At 38.8% G+C, this 19509-nt stretch overlaps 1 protein-coding gene and 1 long non-coding RNA gene across 3 annotated transcripts in view; one reads left to right on the top strand and one right to left on the bottom strand.

The window, feature by feature from the left end:
• Nucleotides 1-19509, bottom strand: part of AGBL1 (AGBL carboxypeptidase 1) — a 948924-nt gene that overhangs the window by 732850 nt on the left and 196565 nt on the right. For both annotated transcript variants that reach the window (XM_004056715.5, XM_063698809.1), the window contains exons 16-17: nt 16567-16711; nt 889-1042 (exon numbers count right to left, since the gene is read on the bottom strand). In XM_004056715.5, the coding sequence (XP_004056763.4) occupies nt 889-1042; nt 16567-16711 (299 nt within the window). The remainder of the gene's footprint in view (nt 1-888; nt 1043-16566; nt 16712-19509) is intronic.
• LOC134757281 (uncharacterized) lies at nt 12378-17684 on the top strand. The gene is made up of 2 exons (XR_010131067.1): nt 12378-12709; nt 17240-17684. It is a non-coding gene; the product is annotated as an uncharacterized lncRNA (long non-coding RNA).

Here is a 19509-nt window from a genome sequence, read left to right as displayed (position 1 = left end):
GTATCACAAAACATTCCTCATTCTTTGGGTGTTTTTTGTTTTGTTTTGTTTTGTTTTGTTTTGTTTTGTTTTGTTTTGTTTGCCTACCTAAGGTCTGAAACGATGTCAGAAGCCATTTTCAAAAGCTAGTTCGTAACAGGTCAACAGGTCAGTCGCACATATGCACTTATGCACAGAAGCCCAACATTTAAAGATGTGTGTGTGTACGTGTCTGTATACGTGTATACACATCTGTGTATATGTTTGTGTCTACACATGTATACACGTCTAGGCATATATGTTTGTGTCTACACGTCTGTGTATATGTTTGTGTCTACATGTGTCTATGTGTTTGTGTATATGTCCGTATGTGTATATTTGTGTGTGTCTGCGTGTGTGTGCATGAGTTTGGCTTTGACTTCGTTTCAAAGTTCTTAGCTAGAGCCTGTCCACATCTTCAGCCCTTCAGACACAAATGGTATTCAGGTTATCAAGGGGATTCTTTCGCCAGGGCTTAAAAACTCAACTTTCTTTCTTTCCAAACCTTGACTGACTGAGAGTCACATAACAGCAGTGAGCACAGTGAGAAAAGTCCCTGGATTAGAAGTTGGAAAATATGATTCAGAGTCCTGGTTCTGTTTTAAGAGAGGAAGTGACCATCATTAGCAAACTGTCATTTCATCTGCCTGACAGTTTGAATTCATTTCATTTTCTCTCCCTTTAACAACAAAGCAACATTAATGTTTAATCTTTGTGTCACACCAAGAAAAGCTGGGGGTGTATTTCTACAAAGACAGACAGTCTCCAACCCTTTATGGAGCTTTTGATCTAAAAGAGACAGAATGCTTCCAAGACTATAAAGGACACCCTTAGTCAAATCTTCTACGAAGAGGATTCCATTTTACTCACGGAACTGCTCTAGATGCTCATCACTGTTGGACTCAGGCATGGCCGTGATGGTCACCAAGGGACACGGATTCCCTCCCAGCGTCTGGCAGAGAACATCTTGCCGGAAGTAGACCTCTTTGAGGTTGACACTCTTTTCCAGGATGTCAAGATGAGTCTGGAGCAGAAATAAAGCAGGAATGTATATTATCAACATTTTTTATAACAACAATAATAGAAAACAACAATGGCTTACATATAGTTTAGAAGTATGGTTGTTAATCTAATCTGTCCTTTATGTATTGGGCCTTGAGTGATTAAAAGGGGGCTATTTCTACTGTCTAGGAGAAACTCAGTGAGACTGAGCAGGAAGCATCATTCCTGCATGTTTTGGCATAACAGAAGATCTGTTTTCAAGTTGCACTGAAAGCAAGAAGCAGGAGGGCAGGGGCATAAAGCCCTCTTCCTATCGCTGTGACATACGAGGAAATCACACAAAATGGAGACTCAGAAGGGTCAGGGGATGGGGTGGGGGAGGATCATGAGAAATGTGTTAATGGCTACAATGTACGTCATTTGGGTGATGGATACCCTAAAAGTGCTGGCTTGACCTTTGCTCAATCTATGCATGTAAGAAAACTTCACGTGTACCCATAAATTTGTACAAATAAAAATTAGCAAACAATTTAAAAAGAAAAGAGACAAATCTAAGCATGCTTTCCTTAAAATTAAAAAAAAAAATGTGGTTATCATGAAAATAGAACACGCCCAGAACACTGGGGAAAATGAGACAGAAAACTTCAACAGCACATAGTATCACAGGGCAAAGTAATAGGGAGAATTGTGAGCACATTGAAAAAATAATAGACGTGGTTAATCCAGGGGGACTGCTAAGCTAAAAGAACAACTAACTAATAGCAACAAATTTTTCCTACTATACCTCACCAGTACTCATTTAAAAAAAAAAATGAAATAGCCATTGAAATTAGGACACCTGGTTAACAATCCTTTTTTTTTTTTTTTTTTTTGAGACAGAGTCTCACTCCGTCAACCAGGCAGGCTGGAGTGCAATGGCGCGATCTCAGATCATTGCAACCTCCACCTCCCAGGTTCAAGCGATTCCCCTGCCTCAGCCTCCTGAGTAGCTGGGATTACAGGCAGGCACCCACCACCACAACCAGTTCATTTTTGTATTTTTAGTAGAGAGGGGAGTTTTGCCATATTGGCCAGGCTGATCTCGAACTCCTGACCTCAGGTGATCCACGCCGCTTGGCCTCCCAAAGTGCTGGGATTACAGCCATGAGCCACCATGTCCCACCCCTGGTTAACAATCTTTAAGAATTCTGAAGAAGTTTTCCCTAATCAAAACAGGGGCACTAGTCATAGAGAGGCTAAGAGATTTTCCCCCACCTGCACTGCATCCCCTGACAGTGGAAATTTCAGTAACCAGAGAGGGAAACACTGCCCCCTCTGCAGCACAAAAACACCACTGCCCCAAAATTATCCTCCCAGCTTAAAATGTAGAAAGTTTTTTCCACAATCAAGGAGGTATTAAGAGGGCCAACGAGAAACCACCCACCTTGTTTCTTGACAAATAACTAGCCTGCTGGGTAAATGAAACAAAAAACTTATGAATTTTTTAATAAAATGAATATGTAAAAATATTGACAAATATATAAAATATATGGAAAGGGAAGTAGTGTCTTCAAAAGGTAGAGGAAGTATTTACATGTGGAAATAACTTACTACAGATACGGTAAGAAGAATAGTGGCCCCCAAAGATGTTCACGTTCTCACCTTCAGAACCTTTGATAGGATACCTCACACGGTGAAAGGGACTTTGCGGACATGTTTAAGATTACGGTCTACTTGAAATGGGGAGGTCGTCCTGCACTGTCCAGTTGTGGCCAATCTAATCACAACATGATTAAAAGCAGAGACCCTTTCCTGGCTGCAGAGAACAATTGCTGGCCCCATAAGACCTCAGTCTTCCCTTGCTGGCTTTGAAGATGGAGAAAGGCATCACCAGCCAAGGAATGCAGGTGGCCTCTAGAAGCTGGAAAAGGAAAGGAAACACACTCTCCCCACAGAGCCTCCAGAAGAAACACAACCCCGAAACCCTGGTCTTTGCCCAGTGAGATTCATGTCAAACTTCTAACCTAAAAAGCTGTACAATTTTTTTTAAAAAAGTACCTGTTCCTGTCGAAGCCACTACATTTTTTTATAATTTGTTACTGCAGCAATAGACAACTAACATACAAGGGAAAAAGAATGTCCTAAAGTAAGTACAAATCCTGGCATCTGAATAGGAATAGACTAAAACCTATTTGTACTCTACTGAAACAGTTGAATTGCAAGGAAAAAGAAAAAGTGCCAAGAAAAGAAAAGATTACCAGATAATTCTACGACCTTTCTCTAGCCTCAGGGGCACCTGAAAATTTGACCTTGAGTCATTCTCCTTAAAACTGAGAACCAAAATCATTTACCCACACATAGCTTACTGTCTACATTAACACGACTATTATTCCCAACCTTCATCAGCGTAACTTTACTGCTCTGGGAAGACAGAAATTACAAATAAAAATATTGTTCATTTCAGGAATATCCCATCAACTCTTCAATAGAAAGCATCAACCCATCTTTGAGCCAAGATTCTTTGAATCCCTCTTCTCATCCTTTTTCAAAATCCTTGCCTTACAGCGTCCACCAATCTTAAACCATTACTTCATGATCCTTACCCAACCCTAATCAATGCCCCCACATTAAAATATCTGCCTTTAAGCCAGGTTTTAATGTCTCAATAAATATCCCCACTTTGCCCTCTGCTCTTTGAGACACTAGTGAGACTCTGTCCCATTCTTTCTCCTTTGTCAAGTAAATTAGTTTCCTACTACTGCTGGAATCACCACAAATTTTGTAGGTTAAGACAACACGAATTTATTATCTTATAGTTCTGAAGGTCGATAGTCTAAAATGGGTCCCACTGGGCAAAATTCAAGGTGTCAGTAGGGCTGCATTCCTTTTGGAAGCTCTATACAAGATCTCTTCCCTTGCCTTTTCCAGCTTCTAGAGGTCACCTGCATTCTTTCACTCATGGTACCTCCCTCCACCTTCAAAGCCAAAAATTGCATCACTCTGACTTCTGCTTCCATTCAGTCCCATTTTTTTCTCTGGCTCTGATTCTCTTATCTAATTCTTTCACTTATAAGGACTCTTGTGATTACCCCACACCCAATCTGACAATCAAGGTTAATCTCCCCATCTCAAAGTCTCTAATCACATCTTCAAAGTCCCCTTACCATGTAAAGTAACATCTTCACAGGATTGCGATATGGACATTTTGGAGGTCCATTATTCTGCCTACCATGCCAACATGAGCAATAAACCCAACTGTGTCTTAGAAACAGGTTGTTCTTGTGATGTTCCAGAAAGCCAGGATTTGACACAACACTAAGTAAAGGAATTATAAGAAGCATGTTTATACCAGATTCAAGATAAACAAAAATCCAGCAGAGGCCCATGTATCTAACCAAATCTTTGTATGTAATTGTTATGATTGTCCATCAAATAACAAGTATCAGGTATTGATGAGATGCACCTGCATTGGAGATTGGGAGGGAGCCACACACCCCTGAGAATACAAGATGACTAACTACACATACACAAGCACACACACACAACCTAGACAACTAGCTAAGCATGAAATCTGAAGGAAGCCCAAGGCTGATAGTATTCCTAGGCTGAGATGGATATGTCCCACTCAACCTAATCTCTCATGACCACATAATTCCACAGTGAGGAGTTACTAGGACAAAGTAAGCTGTGCCTGGGAGTCCAGACTCTCACTACGCCCTTTCTATGTGTGCTGTTTTGTTGCCTTCTCTGTATTCTTTCTTATGGATAAGTAAATTTAGTTCTGGATAAAGCCTAACCTGTGTGTTTGATTGCCAATCTTAACTCACTGCTCATTGTTGCATAGAATGACACTTGCACACTACACTGAAGATTATTTTTAAACATGTATGTGTCTCTGTGTGGTGTGTGTGTGTGTATGTGTCTCTGTGTGTGTGTGTGTGTGTGCATAAATAAACCCATTGTACATATATGTATACAAAAAAAAATCATTCTTGGCTCATATTTCTTCTGCAACACTACATGCTAGAGGAAATGAGTACTGCTTAGAGCTTGAAAGAAGAGGGGATTATAATCTAATAAACCTATATCCAACCAAGTTTTTGCTCATGAGCAAATGTAGCATGTATGCTCAGACATACAAAAGCTCAGACAACATATTACCTTATCTTTATTGAAAATAAGGACTTGGTCCAGTCTATCATTGTTGGACATTTGGGTTGGTTCCAAGTCTGGATTAAGAAAATGTGGCACATATACACCATGGAATACTATGCAGCCATAAAAAATGATGAGTTCATGTCCTTTGTAGGGACATGGATGAAATTGGAAATCATCATTCTCAGTAAACTATCGCAAGGACAAAAAACCAAACACCGCATATTCTCACTCATAGGTGGGAATTGAACAATGAGAACACATGGACACAGGAAGGGGAACATCACACTCGGGACTGTTGTGGGGTGGGGGGAGGGGGAAGGGATAGCTTTAGGAGATATACCTAATGCTAGATGACGAGTTAATGGGTGCAGCACACCAGCATGGCACATGTATACATATGTAACTAACCTGCACATTGTGCATGTGTACCCTAAAACTTAAAGTATAATAATAATAAAATTTTAAAAAATAAAAATAAAAAATAATAAGAAAATAAGGACTTGGCCCAGGTGCAGTGGTTCACACCTGTAATCCCAGCACTCTGGGAGGCCGAAGCGGGTGTTTTGCTTAAGCTCAGGAGTTCAAGACCAGCCTGGGCTACATGGCAAGACCCCATCTCTACTAAAAATACATAAAAATTGCCGGGCATGGTGGTGCACACCTGTGGTCCCAGCTACGTGGGAGGCTGAGGTGGGAGGATCACTTAAGCCTGGGAGGTCAAGGCTGCAGTGAGCCTAGATCAAGTCACTGCACTCCATCCTGGGTGACAGAGCGAGACCCTGTCTTAAAAAAAAAAAGAAAAGAAAGAAAGAAAAGAAGGACTTGAAGACACACTTCAGCTGCCCCCAAATCAAACAGAAAAGCAATATAAAAAGACTAAAATAAAATCCAGTTAAACAAGCTTACATCTAAATGACTATCTAAAAATATGGTTACTATATTAATATAAACATTAAAAAATAATTCTTTAGGGAGACAGTACCCATTATCAAATTTTGATGTCATCATCTAGCTCGAAAATGAACTTAAAAAGAGATGTACAAGGGAGGAAAAAGGTCGAACAAAATGTTAACGTTTTCAACTTACATCGATATAGTAATATTATTTAATTCTTGAAAATTGAAAGGCAGTACTTAGTATTGTGCCAAATGCAAACTCTCTAGAATATCACTAGAACAATGGGTCTCTAAAACAGAGTTGAGTTTATTGCTTATGTTGTTGTGATAGGCAGAATAATGGCCCTCCAAAGATGCCCATATTCTAATCTCTGCAACCTGTGAAGATGTTATTTTACATAGTAAAGGAACTTTGAAGATGTGATTAGGAAATTTGAGATGAGGAGACTATCCTGGATCATCAGGTTGGGTGCAGGGTAATGACAAAGGTCCTTATAAGTGAAAGAAGGAGATAAGAAGTCAGAGCCAAAGGAAGAGATGGGATGTAATGGAAAAAGAAGTAAGAGGCATGCAATTTTTGGCTTTGAACGTGGAGGGAGGTACCATGAGCCAAGGAATGGAGGAAATCTGGGTTTACATTCTGGTTGCGTGGATTCTGAAAAAACTGATGTAAATTTTTTATTTAACCTCTTTATGACTCAGTTTTCTCATCTTTAAAAGGCACATAAAAATATCATTACCTATCTCATGCAGTGGTTGCTATAATTTAGTTGTATAATGTATGTGAAGAGCATCTGTTATGTAGGAAACAATAAATGTTAGCTGTTAATGGAGAAGTATAAGTTCAAATATATTATTTTTAAGTAGTAAAAAGAAAGCACTAGTAAAGTTATAAACCCTGAGGATGAAAAAATGAAAGAAATGATGGTCCACATTGCATAAGAAAAAAAGAAAAAGAGACAACAGCGGTGAGGCATGGAAAATAGCTTGAAACCAAAATGACAAGTAACAGTAAAAACTGTTTAAGTAAAAACTGTTTAAGTATAAGGCTAGTCAGCCTTAATAATGACAAAAATTTGGATTACTTTTTAAAATCCCACAGCATGTTGTATATAAGAGGCACTTTTAAAGAGAGAGAAAGGAAAAAAATGTGTGTGAGAAATGCTCTTAAATTATCTCTTTATTTTGTTTGCCTCTGTTCAAACATTTTAAAGGAGAAATATTGAAACTAAAAGCATAAGCAAACATAAATTAAGGCAGGCATGGCAATAGTAATATACAACGAAGCCATATTCAAGATCAAGTGCATTAAATGGGATTTTTAAATCTTATTTTGATAAAGGGCACAATTCACAATGAACATAAAAAACTCATAAATCTTAAGAATCAAATAATATGGGATTCAAATATATAACACAAAAAACAGCAGAGACAGAAAAAATTCTTCTCGGAGTGGGAGATTTTAAGACAGCACCTCGGTCTTGAATAAATCAATGGCATAAAAATAATAATATAAAGTATTTGAACAATATTGTTTTTGTAGACACATGTCAAACTTTGTCTTTCCAGAGAATATTTTTTAATTTTTTCTCAAATATTCATGGAACTGTAGCAATAATTGATCATACATAGAGCTATTAAAAACTCATTAGATTATTCCCCCAAAAAAGCAGAAATTATACAAATCACATTTTCTGACAATTAAATGAAATTAGACTTAAATAAAAATGGTTTTCGAAACAGCAAAAATAAAATAACCACTAGAGAACAGAAAATAGCCTCTTAAAAGAAGCTTACTGGAAAAAAATTCATAGGTTACAAAAATCAATATTAAATGATTAACTAAAGCCCTGATATAAGAAGTAGACATCTGGGTATCCCACGAGAGATGGCACAGAAGAAGAATGGAAATGTCTCCATCAGAATATCAGTCACATTTCTAAGTCATCCTGGAAAAGGAAAATTTCACCTCCTTAGTTAAGAAGGTATGGATAGTGCTGGATTCAGATTATAGTCTCTGTGATCATAAACAAATTATTTTTAAGATTTTTATAAACATTTGAGTGACAGCTGCTCTCAGTATTCTTTATTATCAAAATCTAGACTAAATGTAGCCTGCCTCACAATTACTATCAAGATTCCGAGGCTCTAAAGCCAGAAAGGGAAACTTGGTTGCAGCATTTCCCAAAATATATCCCGTAGTGTGTAAGTGCTGTGGTGTGAACAAGGAGGTGGAGAAGGCAGGAAATTCATAGCCAAAGTGCTTAGAAAATGTTGAGTTAAAGAAAATGAAAATATTTCTGTGGATGCAGGATTCTTCAGATTCTTTAATATTTCAATATGCATTGTGAACTCTTAGAAGAAAAACTAGCACCAGTGCTTCATAAATTTAGATGACCATTAAACTTTTCTTCTCTAAACATCTCAACAGACTGAAATGCTACTGAATATGTTTTGGGAAACACTGTCTTGCTGAATTATTTCTATGAACTCACCCTCTCTCTCTCTTTCTTATTAAATCTGTTTGTTTCACATTTTATTATGACCACATGGGTCCTTGCCAATGGTGAAGCTTTCTCAACTAAAGCCCAAACATAAACTCAGACACCTATAGTCAATTGATTTTTGACAGAGGTGCCAAAAACACGCAATGGGGGAAGGACAGTTTCTTCAATAAATGGTGTTGGGAAAACTGAATATCCACATGTGGAAGAATGAGAATTGATCCCTTATATAAGAATCAACTCAAAATGGATTAAAGACCTAAGCCTAAAACCTGAAACTGTAAAGCTATGAGATGAAAACCTAAGGAAAAACCTTCATGACATTAGTCTGAGAAGCGATTTCTTAAATACGACCCCAAGAGCACAGACAAACAAAGCAAAAGTAGACAATAGGATTCCACCAAACTAAAAGGCATCTGCATAGCAAAGGAAACAATTCACAGAGCAAAGAGACAACCCACAAATTGGGAGAAAATATTTGCAAATCATACATCAGATAAGGGGCTAATATCTAAAATATGCAAGGAACACCAACTACACAGTAACAAGAAAACAACCTTATAAAAACGGGCAAATGGCCTGAATAGGCATTTCTGAACAGAAGACATACAAATGGCCAACAGATACATTAAAAAAAATATGTTCAACATCTCTAATCATTAGAGACATGCAAAATAAAACCACAATGAGATACCACTTCACACTTGTTAGATTGGTTATTATCAAAAAGATGAATGACAGCAAGTGCTGGTGAGGATCTGGAACCCTGAACACCATTGGTGGGAATGTAAATTAGTGCGGCTATTTTGGAAAACAGCATGAAGTTTCCTCAAAAAATTAAAAATAGAATTACCATACAATCCAGCCATCTCACTTCTGGGTATATATCCAAAGGAACTGAAATCAATACATCAAAGAGATATCTGTCTACACCCCTATGTTCAGTGCAGCATTATTCACAGGAGCCAAGATATGGAAACAACCACAGTGCGCACTGATGGAGTTTTATATATATATATATATATATATATATATATATATATATATATACATATATATATACACACACAAACACACACACATATATATACACACACACATACATATATACATACATACACAATGGATTACTATTCAGTCTTAAAAAGCAGGAAATTCTGTCATTTGCAACAACATGGATGAGCCTGAAGGACATATGCCAAGTGAAATGCTGGGCACATAGAGACAAATACCACCTGATCTCACTTATACATGAAATATAAAAAAGTCAAACTCATAGAAACAGAGAGTAGAATGGTGGTGACCAGGGCCTGGAGGAGCGGGAACAAGGGGGAGGAATGGAGAGATGTTGGAGAAAGGGTACAAAATTTCAATTAGACAAGAGGAATAAGGTCTGGTCATCTATTGCATAGTATAGTAATCATAGCTTATAATAATACACAGAATTATTCCAAAATCCCTAAAAGAGTAATTTTAAGTGTTCTCACCACAAAGAAATGATAAATATGTGAGGTGATAGACACGTTTATTAGTCTGGTTTGATCAATCTGCAACATATTCATTTATCAACACACCCCATTGTACCCTATAAATATAAGCAAGTATTATTTGTCAATTAAAAATGAAACTTTTATAAATAAAGTAAAAATAAATAATAATCACAATCTGTAAAAAAAAAAAAAGAAAAAGAAAACAAGGGGGAACAAATAAATGAAAAACAAAAAGCAGTAGTCGTCATTCTGTGATATTACAATTAAGCCATAGCTCTTTGGTGCCTGATATCAAACTTTAAAAAAATAATAAAATCTAGATTTTATAAATCAGATATGGGGAAGCAGGTTACGCAGAAGGTTGGTCTATAGAAGCCACCAAGCAGTATTAGCTATGAGAGACAAAAAGTCAAAAAGTATCATAGGGCACATGAGCACTGTCCTTCAGAACAGTGTTGGCTGGACAGGCTCCCAAGCAGCAAATGTCAGACAAGGCAAAGCCTGAAAGTTTTCTTCTCTCATGGGTTATCTTTTAATTTGTTATTATTATTATTACATTTTCCACAATAATATTACAAATCAACAAATGCCTAATATTCTCTTAGCTTAAGCTCACTGTATTAGTCCATTCTCATGCTGCTAATAAAGACATACCCGAGACTGGGTCATGTGTAAAGGAAAGAGGTTTAATTGACTCACAGTTCCACGTGGCTGGAGAGGCCTCGCAATCATGGCAGAAGGTGAAAGAACAGCAAAGGCACGTCTTACATGGTGGCAGGCAAGAGGGCATGTGTAAGGGAATTCCTCTTTATAAAATGATCAGATCTCATGAGACTTATTCACTATCATGAGAACAGCATGGGAAAGACCTGCCCCTGTGACTCAATTAATTCCCACGACACATGAGAATTATGGGACCTACAATTCAAGATGAGATTTGAGTGGGGACACAGCCAAACCATATTACTCATTTTCTGTAAACTGAAATTTTTCATGGATCCATCTCCCTGCACCCCTCAATGAAATCTCCCTCCTGCTGGACCTGCCATCAGGTCCAGCAAGTATTTAACACTCCTACTTTTAGGGGATTATTTTGACTTCAGTCATATAAAAGATTGCTAGAAGTAAACCAAGTATAAATTTCTGTTGGATTTCCTTTTGCAAAAATGGTTTTGTCCTGTTCTCCTAAAAATGATCTCCCATCTCTGGTCCAGAAAAGTTATGCCTAATTGGATATTGTGGGGATCATTGATGAGAAAAGTAGGACCTCTGAATGCATGTGCCAACTGACTGTAATTACAGCCCTGTGGAAGCCACAGGGGTGGGTTTCTTTATAAAAATGTGAATGAGTTTAAGGCAAGTGTAGAAACCCCCAGAGAGACTGACTTCTTAAAAGAAAATCCTGTCTGTGAACAATATCAAGCTGATAACCTTAGCCTGCAGCCTCATCCTGTGTCTCTCCACAGGAGTCCTCAGTCTCCCTTTCCTTTATCAACTACTCTCTTAAAACTTCGATAAAAGACTTCCTTGACCTCAGCAGGGTAACCTGCTGATGGCTACTGATAAAGTGAGAAGCACTATGCACTCAAAAACCATTCATTTTCTATTGTTATCCCCTAAACTGCTGCACTCTCTGTTCCCCTAATTTAGAAGAAAACCCACTCCTAAGGAGATGGCCTACTTTATTTGTCTACTGCCTAGATCTCAGTTGTCACTGAAATACACTCATCAGAGAATCAAAGACTTCTTATCACAAGAGAAGAACAAATAACACCCTTAAGCTAAATAAAAGCTACAAGAATATGCTGTAGGAATGTTCTGATGAGCTTTCTCAAACTGTCCCAGTCTGCCAATATTATGCTCCCCAAGTTAAAGGGACTTAACTTTAAAAATGTGAGAAATGATTAGTCTCTAGATATCTACTCACAGATTTGTCAATTATAAAGAAAGGATGGTTTAATATTCCTTGTCCATTAAAAATAAGCAAAGCTATATTATGATGATTTGGAAAAAAGAGTAAGAAAAAAATAATCATAATCAATTACCCCAAGAAAACCATCACTAGCCTTTGTAATTTTTGAGGAGGGGTCTTCCATTAGTTTTTTTTTATTTTAATTTTAGTATGAATTATGGAATGGGTATCTTCCAATCAGTCCAACAGAGAAAATAATCACACATCATCATAAAAAACAATAAATGCTTTAATGGTTACCTTCTAGTATTGCTTACCAGATGTAGACACTTTGCTAAAACTTTCCAATTAGCAATTATTTAATCTTCGAAATAGCCTATGTAGTCACTGCTTTTTTGTTTCCAATTTTACAGATGAGAAAACCAAGGCTAAGAGAAGTTAAATAGCTTGCCTGTGGATACACAGCAAGGAAACACAACACCTAGACTAAAATCTAGGCCTGTCTGACCTCAAAACTTTCTTTCTTTGTGCCCAAGACCCTGGAATTCAGATGTCCTTGTTGTCAAAGACTGTACCATTCATGCACATATTGGGTTCTTCAGAATGGCTTTCCATGTTCACCTCTTCAACATCAAGAACCTTTATTGGGGTCTGTCATTTGTTTGGCTTATACAAGGATGGATCTCTGTCTACTGATTACCTGACAGTGCTGATTTATGACCTGCTCACTGCATCTTCGATCTGCCACATGTAAGTCAACATTTCCCACTGGACACTTCTTAAACTCTTCATTTATTCTGAGTCTTCTATAAAATATTGTGCATGTGGCATTCTAATTCCTTTTCTTTTCTTTTCTTTCTTTCTTTCTTCTTCTTTCTTCCCTCTCTCTCTTCCACCTCCCCCCACCTCCCCACCCCACCCCTGTCTCTGGAGATAACAGTATTCACATCTTTCACAGTGGGTATATGTGTCTGGTAAAAATTCTGCTCTATCCTTTAAGAACCTTCACTCCCCCAATACATGGACTCTACTAATGACCACTTTTGTTGTCTCTTGTCATTTCATACAGTTATAAGTTCTCAGTGAGATCCCAATTTTTTACCTCCTAAAATATTCATCAGAAACTCTCTTGGGGCCCCATTTTCAACCAATACTACTGGCTACCTAGGGGCTATTTATAACATAATTCTAATACTGTAACGATTATTGCTAACACTTTAACAATCATTACAATTACTGATAACTTGATACGGCTGATTAAAATAGAGCTTTTTTTGTTTGCTTCAGAATTACAATAGTGTATTTCTTTCTTTTAGCTATATGTTAATGCTATAAAACGAACGATTATCCAACAGACTTGCTGGCAAGCATCTGGAAGATATCCATTTGAAAGAACCAAATACTAATTTTCTTATTATAAGAGAATAAAAAAATTTTGAAAGTTTCAAAATTGTAGTCACGTTGAAAAACATTCAACATACAAGTCCTTTGCTATAAAAATGTCTGTAATTACTAAATGTAATCCATATTACAGGAGACTTGCAAATTATGAATTCCACATGGAAACGTATTTTCTACCCCTCAGCATAACCCCCAAGTAACATACAGTTAATTCTCCCCTTGGGGTATCATTCGCATTTAATTTATCACTGATCTGTTGGAAGAAAAACAGTTTCTCCTCAGGACATGTTCAAAAATAAAAATGACTGGTTAGCATTACAGAATGTACTCATTTTGTCCATGATGGGAGGAAGTTTTTTTTAAGAGAAGTCACACAGTCAATTATTGTCTTAAACCTAGCGAGGACAAAGACCATGAGTTATTGGAAATGTAAAACCTAAAATTGAGAATACACATTTGTCACTTTTAAGTAACAAATTGTCTTTCTAACCCTGTTTTGTTCATTTAGGAGAAATAAGTTATCCCTCTTTCTCATTAACTCTCCACAAACTTCCCTGGAGGAAGACATTCACAGTCAGTAGGCTCACAAGTAACAATAAAAAGTCATAAGTAGTTATAACTTATTGTAGTTAATAGTAACAGTAATAGTTATTAATATTGTTAACAGTAACAAGCCAATAAGCATCAATTAACAAGGCCTCTCTTTCCCTCTCAGTGAAACTAAGTGACTGGTGGAGAGAGGGGGGTCCTCTTTTTTGTGTGTTTTGTTTCCCTTTAAGATGAAATCTTCTCCTCATTGACCCCCCACCCAGTGGTTCTTAGAGATATTTATCAATTGCAAATTTTAGACCCTGTATTCTGATCTGAAACTGTGCCCAGAAGGTAAGCAGGCCCAGAGGCACAAGGTAAACAACTAGGTACGATCAAGTCAAGGCCAGGTTTAAAGGGGTACATAATTTGAATCAGTTTGTAGGCACCTAGCAAGAATCCACTGGAGCATCTTGGGGTAAGAATTAGACCATGTTTGGAAAGAGACATTATCCCTTAGCTGAACCACATCCACGGCACTCAGCATTAAAGATATAAACTGTGGGCTGGTGGTTTGAATTCAAACATTACAGATGTCTGTATCATCACACAATGATGACTACATGGACTCATAAAACGACTGCATGTTTTAGCAGCTTGTGAATGTAATGGCAAGCAACAACACTAATCTGACCCCGGGGCAGAAATTCTGAATTTCTTCTACACTTTTCTACAGGGGAGTAGAAAGACCACAGGAATACACCTCAAGGGCTGATGTTCTGTTCCTGCATGGCTGCTAGCTAAATGTGGGACTTCCGGTCTCAGTTCTTGCATCTATAAACGTTAAGGGTGAATTAGACAACTTCACCCAACCCCTTTGCATTCTAATGTTTTATACGAATGGCCACCAGGAACCTTATCAGAATCCAAGATATTCTAACAAGCGAAAAGAACAGTGTCCTAGATCCATGATCCCTTACCCAATGGGAAAGGCAAACACATAACACATATTTTAAAAGGAATCCCCATCCCTAGCAGACTTTTTTTTCTTTTCTGGTTTCTGCTTTTGGTTTTGTTTTTTAGATAGGGTCTCACTTGGTTGCCCACGATGGAATGCAGTTGTATGATCCTGGCTCACTGCAGCCTCAACCTCCTGAGCCCAAGTGATCCTCCATCTCAGCCTCCCAAGTAGCTGGGTCTACGGGTGCATGCCACCAGGCCTGGCTAATTTTTGTATTTTTTGTAGAGATGGTGGTTTCACCATGCTGCCCAGACTGGTCTCGAACTCTGGGCTCAAACAATCCTCTCACCTTGGCCTCCCAGAGTGCTGGGATTACAGGAGTAAGCCACTGTGCCCAGCCCACAGTAGACTTTTCATGTGCAGTGTTTCACAGGCAAGACCGTAAAAACAGCTGTTGAAGGGAGATCATGAATCTTGCCTGTTCTGTGTCCCTAAAGGCAACAAAACATGTTTTATAACAAATGTGGCTTGTTACAGCCTAGCTTGCAACGCACATTACTTGGATTAACTTCTTGAGCTCTCTGAGTGTGATACACAAATAATACTAGTTGTGTATCTTTTGCAATCTGGAAAACAGTAAAAATCTCTCTTTAGGCAAGACAACATACGGAGAAGAGGACAGATGCACTTTCATGAAGCAGTGAGCCAAGTGGTTCAAGATATGCCTTCTCTATGCGAAAAATTCACATTTATACCTGCACATTCGTTTTGAAGGAAAAGATGTTCTTGGTTATTATCTTTTCCAAGTCCTTATCACAGCCTTAAAATGAAAATGCTCATCTTTCAGGCTAAGTGATACATATACCCATATACACACATACGATTATAAATATGCTAATAACATTTTACATTAACACAGAGGATGAAAGTGCTTTATAGAAGATACTGGAGTTCATTTATCCTCAGGATATCCACGAAATGGTAGCAGTAAGGGATAGTTTGCCAGCTTTTTCAAATGACAGAAAGCTGCACGGTTTAAGCAGTCCATTTTCTCACAATTGTCTTGTGAACTTTGTGCAGGGCCTTACGGAACACAGGAATGCTAACTGTGAGTCTGCACTGACTTCTACTCTCCCTCATAAAAAGATTGTGGCTCTCTGTTGCAATGATCTAGTGTTTTATTCTTACACTTTTCTATTCCACCCTGGATCCTTCTAGCCACCTCCAGCTCATGTCATTGGAACCACTGGAGATGTTGGCGTGGCTGCTTGCACACAGACTTAGAAGTTTCCCAAGATCTACCTTCCTGCTTTCTCCATTCCTCTGAATGACTGAATTTTCTTCAGATTTGCATCTCAGCTTACTTGTATGGTGTTGCTCCCCATACAACTCCAACCTACTTCATACTTAACTTGACTTTTTAAAGACAGAGTCTCTTAAGAAATGCCCCCATGTCCTGCCCCAACTTGCAGACCACTTGGGCCTTTGGAATGTCACTGATCAAGGCTCAGCCTTGTGCTCTGTCCAGGGAAGGAGATGGGACAATTAGAAAGCACCAAGTCAGTGACAACAAAACCTGGCTCCTTTAGGAAGGCTGTAGTTCCCCTACATTCCCCTCTGCCCCCCATCAGGATGTCAGGGTCTCCAATATGTTCCCAGGAAAACCTCAGAGAGCCCCTTCAGTCCTGCTGGAGTGATGCTATAAAGAGGAAGTTACCATGAGGGCTGTGTAGGTATAGGGATAGTGGTAGGCCAGGTAGCAGACATCCTCATTGTGTGGGAAGGTGACAGCAAAGGTGAGGGTATAGTAGCACTTCCCAGATGCTCCGCCTGCAACAGCTGTACTCTGGCGATAATGATTTCTAAAGAGAGAGGAGGAGAAGAGAAGAGAATAAGGGAGAGGTGGGAGGGGGGTGCAGGGTCATTTAGGGTCCTAGATGCTATAAATCTTGTGCGTTATATACTGTCCTGGCACAGTGGCCTTCACTTGAAACATTTCTGTGGGTGAAACTGAGAAAAGGGAAATGTACAAGTAAACTTACTGCCAGTTCATGAGTCAGTTCAGCAACATGTAGCCTGGCCCATCTGCCTCCCATTTGTGCCATATATGCTACCGACCTTTCCTTGCTGTCTGAAAATGAGGGCTATATAGTCACTGAGCTAGAACATCGAGGAAAATGTGAACAGTTCTGTTTTTCTTGGGTTTCCATTGGAGACATAAACTTTATCACCCAAATTTGGGTTCCCGCAATCCCTATCTCTCCCCAGACCACATAGGATTCAACTCCTTCCTTTCCGCTCCACCTGCCAAGTAGATTTATTAGCAATCACATGATATATTGAGTTCCAATTCAACATTTAACATATGTCATCTTATGTTATTATTGCAGCAACCCATCGTGTGGATGATGAAACAAAAGCTTAGAAAAGTTAATTTGCCAAAGGGCTCAAAGCTAAATGGTGGATACAAGACTGAGACCCAGATCTCTCTGGTTGCAAAGGCTTTGTTCTTTCCACTGTACAATACTTTCTTCCCAAAGGAATATATTTGTCACCTCAAATGTGGTTCAGCTTCGTAAGGCTTGAGAGTGCACATTTTCCTTTGTCAAAGATGAAGAACCAATTTTGATACTTCAGAGAACAGTATCAAAGAAAATTGCACCCAGAAGTCCATTCCGAGCAATATTTTCCCCACACGCTGCCAACTGATGCTGAGACAGCTGCACAGGCTTTCCTGAGAAATGTTATCATCAAGGCTGCATTATAATGCAAAATACACCCGGACACCAAGATGTAATTCCACCTTTGAACATTTACAACGTTGGCTTACTAGTCCATTGTGCTTTTGGTTTTATTGGGGGAAAGGGAAGGGGAAGGGAAGAAATAGTAGGTAATTATTCTTGTGTGTTCTTGAAAAATATAACAAACATGGGTTATTCTTTTCTACCTTCTTGCTACCTTCATGCCACTCCCCACCTAAGCAAAAAGTAAGCATGGAAGAAAGAGACAGAAAATCTGTTATTTTATTTCTCATGGTTTTGTGGCTTTTCAATATTTATACACCTCAGAATGGGACTAAGGGAAGCTGGTAGCCCACTGACTATGGCCTGATACCTTTATCTTCCCTCAGCTTCTGCCAACATGGCAATCTGGAGCCTTGGTCATGCTAGGGAAAGGAGGGTACCCTGTAACAACATAAGCCCCAAGTGGCTGTCACACCCAGGTTTTTGGCATTGTGTTAATAGAATCCATTTCCTTTGTGCCTACAGAAATAGAAATTTTAAAACAGTGTCTTCCCACATGGTGTGTTATGGATCGCAATGGCTAATTAGGTCTACTTTGCCAGATTGCCCCAAAGTTCTGAAGCTTCTCCAAAAGCTATGACTCTGGTTATTAGAAAGTATGTAAAGAAGCAGATGGTAGCTCGGAAAGCATGCAAGTTACATATGCTCTACCTCTTATTTGCTTTCTGATTTCCCTTGTAAAGCCTCCGTGCAAACATACACTCAGTTTACACCTTGCTGAACAACAAATGCTAGTCAATTACTCCTCTTTACAGGAAACAGCAGTTGAAATAAAATGAGCCAGGGATAACCAATCAAAGCGTGGAAGAGTGCTTCACTTGTAAGCATATATGTGTGCGTACACACACAGATGTGCATGTATTCATGAATGTAAAGGCAGATGGAAACACGCACCTTGTGCCTCACTGTCCCCAGTTCTTCACCTACAAATGGTGGAGACAGAGCCTGTATCTTGACTCAAAAATAATAGGTGTCCCTAAAGGCCAGTAGGGTTGGTCTTATTTGGCATGGGCCTTGCTACTTTTTAGGTTCCCCACTGCACTATTAGCACACTAAAGTCACATCACAAGAACATTTAGCCTATGCAAACTCAACCTCACCACATTCAACCACAGGAGACAGCAAGAAAGAGAGAGAAAAAATAAAATCCATGTATTTATCTATGTTCTTTCCCTCATTCAGACAAAACCTGCACTCCAAGGAAAAAACAGCTGCAGTGAAATGGAAAGAGAAATAAAATGGGCTAATCCTTAGCTCTTGAGCTTCCATGGGCTCAAGATTTAAGGGAAGTGTAAGGAATTCAAATGGTAGTTCTGACTATGTCAAATCTGCCTTCTCACACCACCAACATACACACACATACACACATACACATGCATACACACACACACACACTCTCTCTCTCTCTCTCTCTCCTAACATGATACCCCCCCATAGCTTGGTGATATTAGATGCTCCCGAGCAAGACTAAAGGCTCCCCACCAACAAGTCAGCCTTCTCCAGGATGGTTGCACACTGCTGGAATTCCAAAAAAAAAAAAAAAAATCTTATTATTAACACCTTATTTAGAATGACTTTCAGCTAAAAGAAACTCAGTTACAACCCTTGTCTGGGGTCTAAACTCTGGCTGAACCTAAAGCAAATGTCAGGCATCCCCACTGGACTCTCCTGGCAGCCACCTTGTAGCAGGAGTTGTCCAGGAGATGACTCTACTTCCAGCACACCTTCCTCTGCAGAGGCCTTTAAACTTTCCCAGGATCTTCAAAGCCAAATGTTTGATAAATCTCTAAAGTGAAACACCTGGCTTGCTACAGTTCAGTTCATCCATGATAAACTGAGATCCCATCAACAAGTTC

This window comes from Gorilla gorilla, chromosome 16 (genome assembly GCF_029281585.2).
Source record: "Gorilla gorilla gorilla isolate KB3781 chromosome 16, NHGRI_mGorGor1-v2.1_pri, whole genome shotgun sequence".
Taxonomy (NCBI): Eukaryota; Metazoa; Chordata; class Mammalia; order Primates; family Hominidae; genus Gorilla; species Gorilla gorilla.
Note: the sequence above shows the minus strand (reverse complement) of the source record. Positions and strands in the feature narration are given on the sequence as shown.